Source organism: Hypanus sabinus, chromosome 8 (assembly GCF_030144855.1).
Source record: "Hypanus sabinus isolate sHypSab1 chromosome 8, sHypSab1.hap1, whole genome shotgun sequence".
Lineage (NCBI taxonomy): Eukaryota > Metazoa > Chordata > Chondrichthyes > Myliobatiformes > Dasyatidae > Hypanus > Hypanus sabinus.
Window position 1 is genome coordinate 45,550,168 of NC_082713.1, and position 20,644 is coordinate 45,570,811.

Here is a 20,644-nt window from a genome sequence, read left to right on the forward strand (position 1 = left end):
TAATTTGTATAACTTCTCATTACGGGTAATACCAAAAATATTAGGAGACTCACGAATAGCAATAGCTAAAGGTTCTAATGCAATATTAAATAATAAAGGACTTAAAGGACAACCTTGTCTCGTACCACGAGATAATTGAAAAAAAGAGGATCTATAATTATTTGTAAGAACAGAAGCAACAGGTTTATAATATATTAATTTAATCCATGATATAAAATTAGGACTAAAATTAAAGTTTCTCAATGCATTAAATAAATATGTCCATTCAACTCTATCAAAGGCTTTTTCAGCATCTAATGAGATAACACATTCTGGGGTTGTAGGTGATGAAGTATAAATTATGTTAATCAATTTTCTAATATTAAAGAAGGAATATCGATTCCTAATAAAACCAGTTTGATCTTCTGAAATAATCTGTGGTAATACCTTTTCTAATCTAATGGCTAAAATTTTTGTAAGAATCTTAGAGTCTACATTTAATAATGATATAGGGCGATAAGATGCACATAAGGTAGGATCTTTATCTTTTTTAAGAATTAGAGAGATAGTAGCTTCATAAAACGATTGAGGTAATCTCTTCTTAACAAACGCATCATTAAAGATTTCACATAGCCAAGGAGAAAGCAATAAAGAAAAAGTTTTAAAAAATTCTACAATAAAACCATCAGGACCAGGAGCTTTCCCTGAATTCATTGATGAGATAGCCTCTCTTATTTCATCCATAGAAATAGGAGCATCAAGCAAGCTACAATCTTCATCTATCAGTTTAGGAATATTCAAATTATTAAAAAAATTATCCATCGTAAACCGGTCACCGTCAAATTCTGATTGATATAAAGATTTATAAAAATCTTGAAAAGTGTTATTGATTTCTTTATAATCAGTAGTTAAATTACCGTCTTGTTTACGAATTTTAATAATTTGTCGCTTAGTCGAAATAGCTTTTAATTGATTAGCTAACAATTTACCAGTTCGATCACTATGAATATAAAATTGAGCCCTAGTCTTAATTAATTGATTCTCAATTGAAGAAGATAATAATAAACTATGTTCCATTTGAAGCTCAACTCTCTTCTTATAAAGTTCTTTGGTAGGAGTAACAGAATAAATCTTATCAATTTCTTTAATTTTATCCACCAATAAAGCTATATCTGAATATCTTTGTTTTCTTTTACCAGCGGAATATGAAATAATTTGTCCACGAATAAAAGCCTTGAAAGAGTCCCAAAGTATTCCTTTATCAATCTCTTCATTATAGTTTGTTGAAAAAAATAAGTCAATTTGTTGTTTTATGAAGGTAATAAATTCTGGATCTTGAAGTAAAGTAGCATTAAGTCTCCAAGATCTAGTATTGATAGAAGAATCCGAAATCTTGATAGATAACTTCAGAGGTGCATGATCCGAAATAGCAATAGAATCGTATTTACAATCAATAACATCTGTTAATAAACGATGATCAATAAGAAAGTAATCAATTCTAGAATAACTATGATATACATGTGAAAAAAAAGAAAATTCTTTACCTTTAGGGTTCAAAAACCGCCATATTTCAGTAATTCCAGAATCAACCATAAAAGAATTAATAAGTAAAGCTGATCTATTCGGAAGAGTTCGAATAGGTTTAGATCTATCCATCGAAGGATTCAAACAACAATTAAAGTCTCCACCCATAATCAACATATATTCATTCAAATTAGGAAGAGAAGTAAATAACCGTTTAAAAAATTCAGGACAATCAAAGTTTGGAGCATAAATATTAACTAAAACAACTTTCCGATTAAAAAGTGAACCAGTTATCAACAAAAATCTACCCTGTGGATCAGAAATAATTTCATAATGTGTAAACGAAATTGAGGCGTCTATAAAAATAGACACACCCCTAATTTTAGCGGTACAATTTGAGTGAAATTGTTGACCTTTCCAGAACCTAAAAAAACGTTGATTATCCTCCCTCCTAATGTGGGTCTCCTGTGCAAAAATAATATTAGCGTTCAATCTATGGAATACTTTAAATATTTTTTTACGTTTAATCGGATGATTTAAACCATTAGTATTCCACGAGATAAAGTTAATAGATTTATCCATCATACCAATATTAATTGTGTGTATCATAAAAGGTTAAAAAAACACATAACCCACAATTTAGGAAGAAGGAAAATTGATTCAGGAGCAACCGGAGATCCTGACACCTCAACAATATTAACAATTTAAAGTCAGCCCATAAACTAAAAGCAAAAAAATAAAAAGCAAAAGCATGAAAAAAGATCCCTCCCCCCTCCCCCCACCCTTTGAAAGAAAGCCAAGCGGCAGGCGCATAAACTAATACTAATATTACCCCCATTTCAAGATGGCAGCTCCATAAGAAAATTTTTTAAGAAAAAACTATATAACACCCCAATTAAAATATAGAGTTGCAAAAAAAAAATATATATATATATATATACCTACATATATATATATATATATATATATATACATACACATACACACCCATATCAGACAAATCAAAAAAAAAACTAAAATAGTAAAACCAGAAAGATCATTAATAAAAAAAAATGCACATTAAAGTTTAAAAATGTGATACACCTTTAAAAAAGAATTTCCATATTCAGATACAAAGATGACGTTTCACAAGCCAAGACTTATGGGAAGAAGAAACGACATTTTGAGAAAGCCATATTACAAAATATGAATATAAATTCAGCAATCTAATGAGAAAATATAGTAAAAAAAGTTATCAAAATAGAATATTTTTATATAAAAAAAAGATTTAACAGACACTACAACATATTTAAAAAAAAAACTAAAGAAAAAGAATTCAAAACCTTTGTTCCATTTCTAAATACAGGCAAGCAAATAAACGCTTATAAAAAGTAAAGACTTATGGGAAGAAGAAACGACATTTTGAAAAAAATAATTCATTATTACAAAATACAAACGTATATAAAAAAAGGATATTATAAAGATTAAAACAGCATCTATAAGCGATAATAATAGTAAAAAAAAAGACCCAGACCCATAGTTCAAAATAAGAAGTTATAACCCAACTTCCAGGGTTAAAACTTAAAATGAAATAACATCCTCTCTCCAAAAAAAAATCTTCAATGTAACTCATAGTTCAAGTTGCACTAGAGGATCGATATTCTTCAACAAATTTCTTCGCTTCTTCAGGAGTGATAAAAAAGTGTAGACTGTTGTCGGGCAGCACCATTCTAAGTTTCGCTGGATACATTAAAGCTTGTTTAAAACCAAGCGAATGAATCTCTGCCATCACTGGTTTAAAAGCGATCCTGGCTTTCATAACTTCATACGAGTAGTCTTCAACTATTCGAAATGAATAATTTCTGTAGGAGATCATACCTTTTTTACGAGCTAATCGAATTAGAAGCTCTTTCTCACGAGGATAATGAAGGCGAACAATCACCGCTCGTGGTTTATCAGACACAGACGAAAGCCTCGCAACTCTATGAGCGCGGTCAATAACAGGTTCATTTTTCAAACCTTCACCACCGAAAATTTCCCACAGTAATTTAGAGAAAAATTCAGTTAAATCACCGGACTCAACTTTTTCGGGAATTCCGATGATGCGCAAATTCTGTCTGCGAGAACGATTTTCAAGATCAGTAATTTTAAACTTGTACTGATCTAAAGTTTTAGCAGTCGACTCTATCTTCTTCTCTAACACTTCAATTGTACGTGCTTTTTCACAAATTGATTGTTCAAGAGTCGCGATCTTATTTCCATGCTGTTGAACCTCTAACGCCTGCGACTGAAACTTAGTTTCAAGCGATTTAACAACTCCTTCAAGATCGGATATTTTCGAAGTAATCCTCCTTTCCAAACTTAACAGTTTACTGTCCAATTTACCTTCTAGTCTGCCTTCCAGAGCCGCAAATTTAGCATCCAGTTTATTGTCCAATTTACTTTCCATAGCCGCAAATCTAACATCCAGTTTAGTGTCCAAAAGACCAACAATTGCGTCGATGGATAAAGGATCCTTAGCCGATTTCTTACTTGTAGCCATTTTAGGTTTGACAAGATTAGATCAACTATTATTTTAGGAAAAAAGGGTCAATCAAAGGTAGCAACTCATATGATTAAGTTCGAAAAGGTCTAATTAAAGGGTGATTATAGTTAAAAAAATAAAGAGCGCCTAAAAGGCAGATGCTTACGTCGCCATCTTGAAACTCCACCCCCTTTTTTCTTGTATAGATCTGGAATGTATTTCCTTATTTTTCTTGCTAAAACATAACCCCTTAACATTTTTCTAAGTTGATCTTTTATAATCTTGCTATTTTGCAATTTTATTAGTTTATTTATAACTTGTCGTCTTACTCCTTGCCAAATTTTCAAACCGTGCTCTAATCCCTGATGTACAAAAATAGTGAATCCGGTTTCTTTGTTAATATAGCTTCCCACCTTTTGTGTCTGAACTACTTCCTTTATTGCCTTCTGTTTTCTGTGTTGTGTCCAGCTAACTAATCATATGACCTCCTAAGGGCCCATAATACTGATATATCTGTTAAAGGATTTTGACCATTCTTATGCATTGTATCTTGTGTGCTACCTTTGCCTACTCTGTCTGTTAACTTAAAAATACAATGGTTGATAAAATGTGGCCTTCTGTTTTGAAATTTGTGCCATTTTTTATTATGTTCACTTCCTAGGCAGTTCTCTCTGATATCTTTAACTCAGGAATTCATAATATCCATGACAACTTAATAAATCTCTGGTTCCATGGGTTTGCTTTGATCTTTTTAAATGTAGGAATCAGCTCTTCAGACTTCTTAAGCACAATTTCTTTCTGGAGTGAAATGTTGTAAAGCATAAATTCATAACCTGTTTACAGGCTTTCAGAGTCCATTTGTTCTTAAAAGCACCTGTATACATATTTTACTGAATTAAACAGTAGGTGGTATTCAAAGTGTGGACTATTCTTATGTGACTGTGATGCCACTGTGGTTCTATCTCACACTTGGAATTTTTTTTCTTTTTGCTATGTCTATCGAAAACAGATGAAGAAATGAAGAGTTGTACTGTATATTTAAGTAGATCAGAGCTAAAACTTGCAAAAGAACAATGTAACAAAGGTTCATTTGGTTGATTCTTGGAATGAGAGTACTGAGCTATGACAAGATATTGATTTAAGATTGACAAATACCCTTTGTAGTTAAGAATGAGTTTGTCAGTGCAGTTAGGTAAGCAATGTGTCCTGACCTTGAGTATAATCTCCATTTCAGTGTTATCCATTTAGAACTTCAGGATCTGATGAGAAATTTTGTCACTTAGGTCATGTGAATCTTGGAATTTTTCATTGTGAAATGTTTGTGGACACCCGTGATACTTAATAAGATCATGGAAGCGCTTTGCCTACTCCTGCTTCGATTTCTTATGGTCTTATGATTAAATGGCAATGTAATGGCAAATAGTGTTCCATCTCAGGAAACTATTGATCCCGGCAAGAAGAATGGATCAGAGTATTCACCATCGCACAGTGGTGCCAGAAACCCAGGTGCAGTCCTGACCTCAGTTGTGCCTGTGTGGAATGTGCCAGTTCTCCCTGTCAGCTTTCAGGTTTCCTCCAGTTAAGCTGGCTTCCTCCTACATAAGATTAGTCACTGTAAGTTACCCTTTGGGTGTAGATGGGTGCAATATGTAATGAAAAGACAAAGGTGCTAATGTAGGTTGAATGAAAGTGAGTGGTTGATGTTTCAGTGGGCACAAGGGCCTGTTTACATACCGTACATCTCTACGACTCTATTTTTCTAAGTCATACAAAGCTAGGAAATAAAGAACTAAACATAATTAAGGGTTCAAGTACAAAAATCACCCAAAATTAGTGGATGGGTACAAATGTACTTAGAACGTAGAATAGTACAGCTCAGGAACAGGCCCTTTGGCCCACAGTGCTGTGCTGATCCAATGAAATTTGTAATCAAATGGGCAACCTAACTAATCCCCTCTGCCTACACAATATTTCTAAAATGAAAACTTTTAGTTCCTGGCCGATGGCGTTCAAAATTGTGGACATTTTATAACTGACACTTGGAAGTATGATTAGACTCCTTTGGGCCATTGTGTTCGATTCTGACCATCATAACTCAGAAAACAGGTCTTTACAAGGGTTCCAGCACAGAATTGTAAGGGCTGAATGGATTAATCATGAGCAAAGCTGAATAAAAAACCTTGCATTTTAAACATTAAGATTCCTGTAATATGATCTAAAGGGGCGCTGCAATTCAGTGTTATGTGGCAAAGATGATTTGTTCTTGGTGTAGCATGTCTGGAATTAACTGGAAATTCCCTCGTAGAATTAGATCTCATCTGTTCAGGGGTGCTGGAGTTGTAGAGCTCTACAGCACAGGAATAAGCAGGCCTTTTGACGTATCTAGTCCATGCCAAATTGTTATTGTGCCTGGTCCCATCAACCTGCAGTCCTCCCATTCATGCATGAATCCAAACTTGTTTTAAATGTTGCAGTTGAATTGGTATTTACCACTTTCACTGGCAGCTCATTCCACAGTCCCTCCACCCTCTGAGTGAAGTTAACCCCTCAGGTTCCCCTTAAATATATCACCTTTCACCCTTAAATAGGATAAAGGTAAATGGGAACGTACTTGAGCAATAGAACAAGTTGGAAAGGCTGAACAACTTCCTGTCTTCCAGACTTATTTCCCAAGCTTAATGAATTTGTTTCCTTCTCATCCTGTAACATTCCTCAGTAGTAATTCTCAGGAAAAAAGGTCACATTGGTGTTATCTGACATTTTGTTTTGTATCCATAGTTGTACTGTAATTAATCTAAAATACTTGATGCAGTTTCCAGAGGGAGCTTTATTTTGATCTACCCCATGTTGTGCTTGTATGAACATACAGCTCAGAGGGAAATTCTGTAGTCCAGTTCTTCCAGTGAGGAGCAGTACTCGCCAGGATTGCAGAAGCAAGTTATTACTAAGTATATTAGAATTTATAGTTTGGTGATTAATGGTGATCTATGACATACTTTGTTTGGGAAAGGCTTCATATAGGTGTTGTTCCCAGCTGGAAATGCTTAATTCTAGTGAGGGTGCAGGGTTAGGGTAGACAGGATGGGGTGAGACCGGTAGTCATGGTTGTTTCTCTGCATCTTTCCTGCTCTGAATCTTGCTTCGGTGCATTTTTTCTCTATTGAAGGCTTTGGAGAATGTTTCCTTGTTGATCTTGGCTCATAAAGACTGGTGGATATCGTTAGTTATTGTTCATTGGGGTTGAACTCGAGTCCATGGACAGAGTTACAAGGTGTACTATTACTCTACATTTATAGGTTTTGGCTAATTTCCTCAGTGAGCATTGCATAATTCCCTGTATCTTTTCTGAACTTGTAATTCTTTTATCTTTCTTTTTAGAGCTCTCTTTGACTATGATAGAACCAAGGACAGTTGTCTGCCGAGCCAAGGACTGAGCTTCTTCTATGGTGATATTTTACATGTCATTAATGCCTCTGATGATGAATGGTGGCAAGCACGACTTGTTACACCTCACGGTGAAAGTGAGCAGATTGGTGTCATTCCCAGCAAGAAACGGTAAGTGATAACTTCTGCTGAAATGTCAGTGAATTGAGTCACATGATTTTTCAATTTGCTTCACATTTTTTGAAAGGGCAGTAAAGCTATCAAATCTGTGCAAACAGGATATAATATTGTCAAGAGTAGAGCTTGTGGTTCCTTGAGTCTTTTCCATCACTCAGTAGTCAGAACTGCCCACTTGGTGTCCAGTTTCCTTGTGCCATTTCCTAAGTGTCCAAAAATTCTATTATTCTCAGCTCTGAAAAGGATCCAAAATTTTGGCATTTATAACTTTGAGATAAAGAGTATCTTCTGAGAACAAATAATAACTTGCCTTTGCAGTTGCCAGAAAGCAATCTTGATGAGCAGTGCTTCTCACTAGAGCAGGATTGCAGAATTCCCCTTACTTTTCTGACCATTCTTCTACACTCCACTGAGTACTGGCATATCGCAGGCTATCTTATCCTGCTCTATTCCCTCGTGCCAGAAATTCCTGTACTGAAGCTGTGTTGCATTACCTCTTGAGGTAAATGTATTCTTTCTGTAGCACGGGCAACATCTGCACGCTTCTCCATGATTCAAGAAGGCAATGTCCAACTGCGCAATATTTTTTTTCTTTCATTCCAACCTCCTTGCAATAAAGACCATATAAATTGTCCTTTTAGTAGTCTATTATTTCTGCATGTTGGTTCTTTTTTTGACATGGCTTGTGTGCTAACAAGTACCAGTTCCTCACAGTTAAAACATTTTCTCTTTTTCTTCTCGTCCTTTTTCATGTGCCTTGCGTGTTACACACTTGGGCAATCATGGCTCTCCACATTGAATGATCCCTCGCTGCGTCAATGATACCTCACATATTTAGATTTGTTAGTTCTCTCACAGTGTCCATGTATTTTCTTCTTTGCCTGCCTCTTCCGCATTTCCCAGGCATACGGCCCTGTAATGTAAGGCATTCTGTTTCCCCTTTCTGATAACACAGCCCAGGAATTTCCTCTCATTTAATGTTCTCATTAAAGATCTTATTGAATGGGCACGTTAGAGTACTGTCTCATTAGTTACCCTATCTCTATATGATATTTTCAGCATTCTTCTAAGAAACCACATTTCTGTTGCTTCTAAGTTTCTTTGGAGTTCTTGTGTTTCAGAAGCATACAGCAAGATTGACCAGATGTAACATTTTAGTAGCCTAAGCCTTGTTGCCATAGAAATGTGTCTGTTGATAAAGATGGGTTTAATGTTTTGGAAGTTGGTTTTGGCAAAGGCAATTCTTCTTTTTATTTCTATTTTACTTTTAGCATCTTTTGATATAAAGCTACCAAGGTAATTAAAGCTGGTCTTTTGTTCAGTCTCTTGGTTATCAATGTACAGTTGGCAGTTGGGAGTATCCTGTTGTTTCGATATTACCACACATTTGGTTTTTTTAACAGTTGATGGTTAGACCAAAATCTGCACTTGGTTTGAACTACTTTGTCTAGGAGGATTTGTAGGTCTTCTGCACCACTTGCTGTTAGAGTGGTATCGTCTGCATATCTTATATTGTTAATGTTAACACCTCCAATTTTTATTCCATCTATGTCTTCTATTTCTCTTGAGAATCATTTCCTATAGATATTAAATAATTCCAGTGAGGCAACACATCCCTGTCTAACTCCTCTTTGGATTTTAGTCTAATTGCTTATATTATCATCAGTTTTTACTGCTGCCGTTTGATTTCTTCTCATCCTAGCTAAGTCAAAAGTACTATATTTTCCTACATCATTTTCCATCTGCTGCTGCCTTGTTCACTCTCTTGCCTGGCTACATCAGTAAAGAGCTACATTTCTAAGTCCGAGTACTAGAAATACCTTTCTAGTATCTGCACAGTTAATCTGGTCAGGTGACAGACCCCTGAGTGGATGAGCATTTCAAAGACAATCACCACATCTTCTGACCTTTAGCAGAGCAATAGGCAAGACAATATGGGAAAGTATTTAATTGGGAGAGGGCTAATTAGGATGGTATTAGGTAAGAACTTGGGAGTATAAATTGCAAACAGATTTTCTCAGAGAATTGTACAACAGGAATATGGAGGTTTTCAGGGAGTAATGGCATTGGGTCCTGGATATATTTGTCCCACTGAGATGGGGAAAGGATGATGGTGTGGAGGAACAATGTTTGATACGAGAGGTGGAATATTTAGTCAAGAGGAAACTTACTTAAGCTCTAGGAAGCAAAAATTAGACGGGGCTCTTGAGAATTATAAGGTGACCAGAAAGGAGCTTAAGAAGGGACTTTGGAGCTGGAAGGGGACATGAGAAGGCCTTAGCAAGTAGAATTAAGGAAGACTGCATTTATGTGAAGAACACATGAAAAGAGAGGGTAGGACCGCCTAGGGATAAAGGGGGAAATATGCCTAGAGACAGAGGAGATAGAATAGGATCCTAATGAATATTTTGCTACAGTGATCACCAGGGAGGGGAATCTTGATGAATGTGTGGTCAGCATAGAGCAGACAAGTGCACTACAGCATGTTAAAGTTAAGAAAAGGGTAATGCTGGAGCTTCAGAAAAGATCGGGATAGTTAAGTCCACAGGCTGGATAGAATAGGATCCAGGTTACTATGGGAAGCAAGCGGAGAGATTGCTGAGGCATGATGATGGATTGAAGCATGGCAAAACTTGCTCTGTTGTTCAGGAAATGTAATGGGGATAATCCTGGGCATTATTACCATCAAGTTTTATGTCATTGATGGCCAAACTAAAAGACAGGAATTTAGGGAGAGTATTTCTGAGCATTTTGAGAAGCATAACCTTATTAGGGTTAGTCAGCATGGCTTTCCATCATCTTGGCTCATGATCCTGATGGAGAGTTTTGAGGAGGTGGCAAAACAAATTTATGAAGGTAGAGTATACGGATTTTAGAAAGACATTTGACAAGGGTCATGAGGCAGGGAAACTTTGCTGCATCGATTCAGAATTGACTTGCTCACAGAAAGCAGAGAACGGTAGTAGATGGAGGTCGGTGAGAAGTGGTGTCCTGCAGGTATCTGTTCTGGGACCGCTGCTCTTGTGGCTTTTGTAAAATGAGTTGGTTGAAGTAGTGGAAGAGTGGATTTGGGTTAGTAAGTTTGCAGATGACATGAAGACTGCAGGTATTGTGAATGATGTAGAAGGTTGTCGTAGATTACAAACAAACTCTTCCGTAATTTCAACAAAACAAAGGAGATTGTTACTGACTTCAAGAGAACTTGTACCGCTTACACCCCACCTTTTACATCAGCAACACGGGAAACTGCAAGCAATTTCAAACTCCTGGGAGTGCACACCACATGGTCGCAGAATACATCCTACACAGACAAGAAATCTCACCAATGCCACTTCTTTCTGAGATGGCTGAAGATAGCTGAACTTTGCACATTCATGTCACTTCTTCTCCAAATGTGAAGTAAAGAGAATCCTAACAAGCTGCATCACTGTGGTGGACAGTAAGGCTGTACAGTCGGTAGTCAAAACTGCCCAACCATCACTGGCACCAGCCAACCCTTCATAAGACTTAAGATCAGAGTTAGGCTATTTGGCCCATTGAGTCTGCTCGTCATTTGATCAGGGTTGATCTACTTTCTTCTCAACTTCATTCTCCTGCCATCTCCCCACAATCTTTCTCGCCCTGATTTATCAACAATCCATCAGCCTTTGCCTTTTAATAATGATCTGGCCTCCACAGCCAGCTGTGGCAATGAATTTTACAGAATCGCCACACTCTGACTATAGAAGTTTCTCCTCCTCCTCCGTTCTAAATTGACATCCTCCTTTTCTGAGGTTGTGCCCTCTGATCCTAGACTCCCGCAGTATAAGAAACATCCTCTCCACATCCACTCTGTCTAGGCCTTTCAACATTCAATAGGTTTCGTTGAGATCCCCCCTCATACCAGCGAGTACAGGCCCAGAGTCATCAAACGCTCCTCACACAGTAAGCCTTTCTTTCCCAGAACATTTTCGTGAACTCCCTCTTCAATGTTAGCACATCGTTTCATAGATAAGGGACCCAAAACTGCTCACATTATTCTAAGTGAAGCCTTGCCATTGCGTTATAAAGCCTCAGCATTACATCCTTGTTTTAATATTCTAGTCCTCACAAAATGACTGCTAAAATTGCATGTGTCTTTCTCAGCACTGACTCATCCTGCAAGTTAACTTATAGGGAGTCCTGCACGAGGACTCCAAATCCATTGGCACATCAGATTTTTGAATTTTATCTATTTAGAAAATGGTCTACGCTTTTGTTCCTTCTACCAAAGTGTGTGATCATATACCTCCCAACACTGTATTCCATCTGCCACTTTGCCCATTCTCCTAATCTGTTTGTCCTGCAGCCTCCCTGTTTCCTCAACACTACCTGCCCCTTCACTTATCTTCATATCATCCACAAGCTTAGCTACAAAGTCATCAATTCTGTCATCCAAATCATTGACACACAACAGATTAAAAAAAAAAGGCAGGTCCAGTACCAACTCCAGCAGAGTACTACTAGTCACAAGCTGCTAATCAGAAAAGGCTTCCATTATTCCCACTTTTTGTTTCCTGCCAAAATTAGTTTAAACTCTCCTCCACGGTTCTTGCAAACTGCCCAGAATAATATTGGTCCTGCTCAGGTTCAGGTGTAACTTGTCCCTTTTGTACAGGTCTAACTTCCAAAAGCAATCCCAAAGATCAAGGGCGTAAATACAGAAAGATGCCAGAAACGGGCCACTAACATCATGAGAAATCACATACACCCTGCTCATGGACAGTTTGGCCCACTCCCATCATCGGGTAATATCCAACATCAGCAGGTTCTCTCTTCGTGCTTGGGCAGTATCCACGCCAGGACTACCAAACTCAAAAACAGTGCTTTCCCCAAGACTGATCAATACTTCCATCCACTAACTCCACCACTACTTTATTATTTCCTATCCGTCACCTTATGTATAGCCATATCTCACGTACGGACTTGCAATCAATATTTGTATATAAGCTGTCTGATGTATTTATATTTATTGTGTGCTTATTATTATTATTATTATTATGTTCTTTATATCTTCTGTGGGGGGTTTTTTATGGGCTGCATCAGATCCAGAGTAACAATTATTTCATTCTCCTTTACACTTGTGTACAGGAAATGTCATTAAAAATCTTGGTAGATACATGAAAATAAGAAAAATAAAATCATGGAGGAGGTTTATACAGGACAGCACAACATTGTGGGATGAAGGGTCAGAACGGTGCTGTAATGTTCTATATTCATCTTCAAAGTTTGTTTTCCTACCTGGCTTTATGTAAGCAACAGACTTGTATTCTTTCATTTCATCTAAGCCACTGACACAGATTGTCCTTGGCAGAGAGCCCAGTACTGGTCCCTGTGGCAGATAACCAGTAAATAGCCTACCAACCTGAAATTGACAACTGTTTACTCCTGTTTTATGTTTCCTGTCTTTTAACATTCCTCTGGTCATGCTACTCCCTCGTTTTCAATCCCATTAGGCATTACGTAACAAGGAACTCAAATTCCCTTCTTGGATTGTGATTCTATCTACTTCTCTGGCAGGATTTAAGGCTGAGACATTATTTGCAACAACATTGTTCATTCCAACTTTAAAGAGAGATAGGAATTCCAGTTTTTTTTTCTTCATATATGATTGTTTCCTACCTCAGTAAAATCCCAAGCTATGCAATGTCCTTCAAAAACATTTGATTCCTCCAACCCTGGCAGTCAGAGATCCTATTCTCTTTATTCTACCATGAGTACCCTTGGCTCTAAGATATACAACTGGTGATACAATTTTCCACCCCTCAATTTACTTCTAACCAACTTTTACATCATCTTGTTCTAATATTTCCCTCCTAAATTCTGCAATAATTTTGTCTTATTTTTTCTCAGTGAATATGATAATTTTCTTGTGAATTTGGCCTAATGTTTTCAATGTTTCCTGTTACTTCATTTAAAAAATGATTTCTCCATCTTGCTCAATGTTAATGAATAGACTGTAATGGTTTAACATTTGATTATCATTAAGCAAAAACTTTTTAAAATGGTTTAGTTCAGCTCTAACCTCAAATTGCCCAAGAATATATTGTTTGTAAGAAATGTTCATCAAGAATGGGTCCAAAATAGTATATTTATTTCTTTCCCCAGATAACCAATAATTTTATCTTCGGAGCACCTATATATTTAATCCTATCTTTTGTAAATAGATATTCATATTAAAGCTATTATGAACTCCATGGAGCATGTGGGGATCTTTTGATATCCAGGCATTCTTTCTTTCTTTTTTCTTCTCTTTTTTTTCTATAGGGATATGTTGGGGGGGTGGGTTGATAATTTTTTTTTCTTTCTGTAATCTATTTGAAGATTCAATAAAAAAATTTATATTAAAAAAAAGAATGGGTCCAAAATGTCTTGTTTCCTTTTTTTTAAAGAGAGCTGCAAATTTTATGCAGTTCTAATGATAAAATTGGTGACCTATGGCTTTGTTAGTGGTGTGTATCATGCGTAAACAGAAAGCACCATCTTGTAGGGATTCCAAATTACTGTAAATAATTTTATGACCGAAAGCAGAGTCCACTTTAGACAAGCACACCTTGTATTTTGACTATAAACTTAGTCTCATTCAAGAGTCATGAGATATAGTTTGAATCCTCATTTGATTATGAGTAGGTCTTTTTTCACCCTTGTACAATCTGCTTGACTATTATGGCCAGTTTTTTTTCATTAAAACATGGTTGTTAGTATTGAAATGTTGTTTTGTGCATTTGCTATTTTGGCACTGAACTTTCTGTATACTAATTTCTTGCCGTTTGTTTATGCTTTACTCATGTTAAGCATTTTTTTCTGAGGAGCTGATGATTATTTCTGAATTAGTTTGCTGCCAACACGGTTGTGGAAGTGGAAATCTTTTTCACTCTTTCCACTGTCGTGTTAACCAGGTAAAAGGCAGATTGCACATAGCCAAAATTGGCAATTTCAGACATCAACACATTTACAAGTTTCATTATTCGATTGAGCACCAGTCTTTATAGAATGTGACACCTCCATAGCAGAGGTCTTTCTTTGTCAGCTCTGCTTCACTGCAAACACACAGACTTGGCTTTACCAACCGCTGCGAATTTGACTTCCAAGCAGCCTCCAGGCTGGTTAAACCTGAAGGTCAAAGCAGCACTGAGCTTTCACAATATATTCTTTTCAGGCTTTGGGATGAGACATTTGTCAAACAAGAGCATCTGCACTTTATATGTGAAAAGAGCAGTTGACTGTGAACTGTTTGACACTTTCCCTTATGACAATGTAACTCTCACCTTGGCTAGCAGCTTAATATAGGGGATGATAGCCGCTGGCCCAGCCAAACTTGAGAAATCTCATTTGGGTGGATGCTGTACCATGTGTCCCTTCTTACAAAGCAGTACCATGAAATAACAAACAGTGTACAATATGTAATTTAAATGATTGAGCTTTATAATTCCTAATTTGACTATATGGTTAGTAAAAAAAAAGAAAAAGGGCCCACTCTCATGAAACAATCTAATGTGCAGCGTTGGAGCTCACTGATAAGGCTGTTCATCCACCATCGACCTCCTTCGATAGCCAAGAATATAAAGGAGGATAGTAAAAGCTTCTTTAGGTATCTGAATAGCAAAAAAATAGTTAAGACCAAAATTGGGCCATTGAAGACAGAAACGGGTGAATTTATTATGGGGAACAAGGAAATGGCAGATGAGTTGAACAGTACTTTGGATCTGTCTTCACTAGGGAAGACACAAATAATCTCCCAGATGTAATAGTGGCCAAAGGAACTAGGGTAAAGGATGAACTGAAGGAAATTTATATTAGGCAAGAAATGGTGTTGGATAGACTGTTGAGTCTGAAGGCTGATAAGTCCCTGGGACCTGATGGTCTGCATCCCAGGGTACTTAAAGAGGTGGCTCTAGAAATCGTGGACGCATTGGTAATCATTTTCCAATGTTCTATAGATTCAGGAACAGTTCCTGCTGATTGGAAGGTGGCTAATGTTGTCCCACTTTTCAAGAAAGGAGGGAGAGAGAAAACAGGGAATTATAGACAGGTTAGCCTGACGTCAGTGGTGGGCAAGATGCTGGAGTCAATTATAAAAGAGGAAATTACGACACATTTGGATAGTAGTAGGAGGATCAGTCCGAGTCAGCATGGACTGATGAAGGGAAAATCATGCTTGACTAATCTTCTGGAGTTTTTTGAGGATGTAACTATGAAAATGGACAACGGAGAGCCAGTGGATGTAGTGTACCTGGACTTCCAGAAAGCTTTTGGTAAAGTCCCACATAGGAGATTAGTGGGCAAAATTAGGGCACATGGTATTGGGGGCAGAGTACTGTCATGGATTGAAAATTGGCTGGCTGACAGGAAACAAAGAGTAGTGATTAACGGGACCCTTTCAGAATGGCAGGCTGTGACCAGTGGGGTACCGCAAGGTTCGGTGCTGGGACCGCAGCTGTTTACAATATACATTAATGATTTGGATGAAGGGATTAAAAGTAACATTAACAAATTTGCTGGTGACACAAAGCTGGGTGGCAGTGTGAAATGTCAGGAGGATGTTATGAGAATGCAGGGTGACTTGGACAGGTTGGGTGAGTGGGCAAATGTATGGCAGATGCAGTTTAATGTGCATAAATGTGAGGTTATCCACTTTGGTGGCAAGAACAGGAAGGCAGATTACTATCTAAATGGAGTCAAGTTAGGAAAAGAGGAAGTACAACGAGATCTAGGTGTTCTTGTACATCAGTCATTGAAAGCAAGCATGCAGGTACAGCAGGCAGTGAAGAAAGCTAATGGCATGTTGGCTTTTATAACAAGAGGAATTGAGTATAGGAGTAAAGAGGTCCTTCTGCAGCTGTACGGGGCCCTGATGAGACCCCACCTGGAGTATTGTGTGCAGTTTTGGTCTCCAAATTTGAGGAAGGACATTCTTGCTATTGAGGGAGTGCAGCGTAGGTTCACAAGGTTAATTCCCGGAATGGCGGGTCTGTCATATGTTTAAAGATTGGAGCGACTGGGCTTATATACACTGGAATTTAGAAGGATGAGAGGAGATCTGATTGAAAATATAAGATTATTAAGGGATTGGACACACTGGAGGCAGGAAGCATGTTCCTGCTGATGGGTGAGTCCAGAACTAGAGGCCACAGTTTAAGAATAAGGGATAAGCCATTTAGAACAGAAATGCGGAAAAACTTTTTCACCCAGTAAGTGGTGGATATGTGGAATGCTTTGCCCCAGAAGGCAGTGGAGGCCAAGTCTCTGGATGCATTCAAGAGAGAATTAGATAGAGCTCTTATAGATAGTGGGGTCAAGGGATATGGGGAGAGGGCAGGAACGGGGTACTGATTGTGTATGATCAGCCATGATCACAGTGAATTGCTGTGCTGGCTAGAAGGGCCGAATGGCCTACTCCTGCACCTACTGTCTATTGTCTATAAATAACATCCCTGCCTGAAATCCACTTGGTCCACTTGGGAGAAGGATAATCCATTAACATCTTCTATAAATCCACTAACACCCTGAGTTACCTCAGCTACATCTCTTCCCACTCGGTCACTTGCAAGGATGCATTTCCCTTCTTTCCTGTGATGAGGCATTCCACTTAAGGATGTCCAAGGTGCCCTCCTTTATTCAGTCCCCCATGGCTGTAGCTCTCATCTTATACATCTCCCCACACGGGGATGCTAACACCAGGTTCATCTTATCCTTCTTTCCGCTTTGCTTTCTAGAGGGATTGCTCTCTTTCCTATAATTCCTCTGTCTGCTCATCCCACCACAATGATCTTCCTTCTGGCATTTATCTATGCAACCACAATAACTGTTACACACATCCCTACACCTATTCCCTCATTACTATTCAGAGCTCTAAATTATCCTTCCAGGTGAAGGAATCCTTCACATCTTAATCCATCAGTGTCACTTATTGCATTTGGTGCTCCTGGAGTGTCCTCCTCTACATCAGTGAGACCAAATGCAGAATAAAGGGAATCACTTTGCCAAGGACCTTCAGTTTCTCTGTCAAAGTAACCAAGATCTCCTGGGTGGCCAGCCATTTTAATTCCACTTCCCATTTCTACCCTGACGTGTTTGTCCATAATCTCCTGCACTACCATTCTGAGGCTGCATGCAGATTAGAAGAACAGAACCTTTGTCTTGGCAATCTCCAACCTGATGGCATGAATATTAATTTCTCTAACTTCTGGTACACACTTACATCTACCCCCTTTATTTCCCTTTATCCCACCAACCTCATTATCTTATCTCTTTCCCACACTCACCCGCTAAATTTGCTCATCGTACACACATTCCACCAATCAGATCCTCCCCCCTTGCCTCCTTCCCTTTAGTCCTATCAGGTTTGATCTTCTTCAATTCTTTTTTGCATCCACCTATCTTCTCCCAGTGTGTTCCATCATTCCCACTCTCTCCGTCCCTCACCTGCCAATCATTTCCCTCTGACCTAGATCCACCTATCACCTACCAGTTCTTGTTCCATCCCTTCTCTCTATATTTTTTACTCAAGTTAACTCCACTCTTTCTTTCTGGTCCTGAAGAAGGATCTTCACCCAAAACATCAACTGTCCATTTCCCTCGACAGATGTTGCCTCCAACATCTTCTGTGTCGCTCTTGTTTTTAAACAAATGGATATTCTGAAGGAAGGTACTGAGAATGGCTGTGTGAAGATGTTCAAATTGTTTTTGGAGTTAGGGTTAGGAGTGTTGAATGGGGCAGGATAGATTTGCTCACAACAGACATACTGAATAGGAAGGTCAATGAAACAGGATGGGATCATCGGAGTGTTGACATGGGTAAAGGCAGCAATAAATGGTTTAACAGAAGACCCACTGGGAAAATACAGGTTTACCTGACAGGAAGCCAAATCTTCCCTACAGAGGAAAAAGTAAGAGTTGTAGGAGTGTCAACAAAAATCAGCATGAGTGTAATTACTTCTAAGGTACACTTTATTCCACTAGCAAACAAATGGCGAGTGTGTGTGCGTGCGTGCTCGTTCGTTCCAAGTCCGCTCCGTCCAGCAGTCTACCAACTTTCTCCATTTGTGTCTTCTCTCTTCATTTCTCCCCAGCAAAAGACCATGAATTCCCGGCTCCCAGACACAGAAGGAAAAACAGCATCGTACTCATTGGCTAACTTGCCCCATTTTCTCTAGTCATAACCCAGACATTTCTGCTACAGAGAAACCATTATCTTAGCAATGGAACATTACAGAGAAGCCATTACATTAGTGAAACCTTACCACATGTTACAAAAAGATAACATTAAATGGAGAGGACAGAGCATTTTAATTACCTGACAAGTTTGCCAAGAGCCCAGGACACTTAAGGTGAAAAGCTATGTACCACGAATAGGCTCTGCACTTAACCATAAGCAGACACGCACACAAGGGAGTACATAAGAAATGTTCTGGTGACTTGTGATCACAGAACTATGACCCTTATTACTAATATCAAGTTGTTCTCCACTGTTCATCCATTATTTAAAGTGATAAATGGAGGCATTCCATTCCTCAATTCCTGGTTTTCGGAATGAAGAAAAAAATTAGTCCCGGAACAAGGTCCCATAGGATACCATCTCTTCTAATTAGATAGATGCAGTAGCCTTTACTCCCAGACAGTCTCCTTGCTTCTGGACAGCTTTGAAATTCATTTTATTACCCTCCTTTTGATTCCATATTCAAGTTTTTCCACCTCCTTTTATACAATTTTTCGGCCACCTTATATGATGGATTTGTACCTATCAGAGCTTCTGTGATTTCTGCATCCCTGTTTCATGTAACCTCAGACTGTATTTCTTCAAAGAATCATTGTGGTGTGTTTATGAAACGAGTTAGATTCAGTAGCTCCTGTAACAACAGTTCATCTCTGTGCAAAAGGAAAACACATCATCATAGAATGGTATCTGTTTTATTATTTTGTAAATTATTATCACACATTGTGGCACATCGATAAATTATTATTGGGTATATTATTATTCTGTACTTTATTATTAAGTCTGCACTCTGCTAAGTGTTTTTAAATGTTGCTGTTGTAATAAAAGTCTTTCCCACTTGGGATCAATGAAGTATTTATTACTATTATTTATTATTATTAATTGTGACTTAGTTTATCTGTTCTGTCTAATGGTTATACAGTCACAGAAAACAGGCCCATCAGTTCACCGAATACTAATCACACTTCTCAGTACTTGCCCTCTGGTCTCCTTTGCCTTGGTAATTTGAGTGCTCAACCTGGTACTTGTAGTAAGAATACTTTTTCCACTGCCTCATCAGTCACAGACTCACTGAATCCACACTGACTATCGATATTCAGGGAGTACATTCTAGCTTCCAACTATGATGGGAAAAGTTTCTTCCCAGTCCCCACTAAACTTCAGAGCACTTAGCTTAAACCTCTCCGCTCTGATACACCTCAGAGTAAATGTTAGCTTATCATTCTGATATCATGAGGGGATCTCTTCTGATACCCATTCTTTTCCTCATCTCTTAGTGACCATTAACTTAGATGCTTTAAGTTTCTTAATATCTCCCCAATCTAAGCACCTCATCAAATTGTTTATCTTAGTCAGGTCACCACTCAGTTTCTTCAGCCCAAAGGAAAACAAAAGTAGCCAATTCAGTCTCTCTTCAAAACTGAAAATTCTGTTCAATCTCCCCTGTGTTCTCTCTAGGCAATCACATACTTCCTGTGGTGAGGTGACCAGAAATGCACACAATAGTTCAACTCTGTTCAAATCGATGTTTCGCAATTGTAACTTAAACTCTGTCATTACATTCTGTGTCCTGGCAAATGAAGATAAGTATCCAAGGTGGTTTCTTACACATCTTGCCATTTTCAGGGATCCTTGGCCATGCACACCAAGATCCCACAGTTCATTGTCCTACCTTTATTCATACTCCCAAATGTGTGACTGGGGTCGATGTGACTTGGGTTCCACCATACCAAAAGAGCCGGGGTGTTTCAACCCCCTACCTGCACCCTAATCTGAGAGAATACTGTGTAAATGCTGCCCACTTGCAATTGCCCTTTAGCAAGAAATAACAGATTGTACATTGC

At 38.1% G+C, this 20,644-nt stretch overlaps 1 protein-coding gene across 3 annotated transcripts in view; it reads left to right on the top strand.

Moving 5' to 3' along the window:
• dlg3 (discs, large homolog 3 (Drosophila)) overlaps positions 1-20,644 on the top strand; it is a 502,957-nt gene that overhangs the window by 430,411 nt on the left and 51,902 nt on the right. For all 3 annotated transcript variants that reach the window (XM_059977050.1, XM_059977051.1, XM_059977052.1), the window contains one exon: positions 7,385-7,561. In XM_059977050.1, coding sequence (XP_059833033.1) covers positions 7,385-7,561 — 177 coding nt within the window. The remainder of the gene's footprint in view (positions 1-7,384; positions 7,562-20,644) is intronic.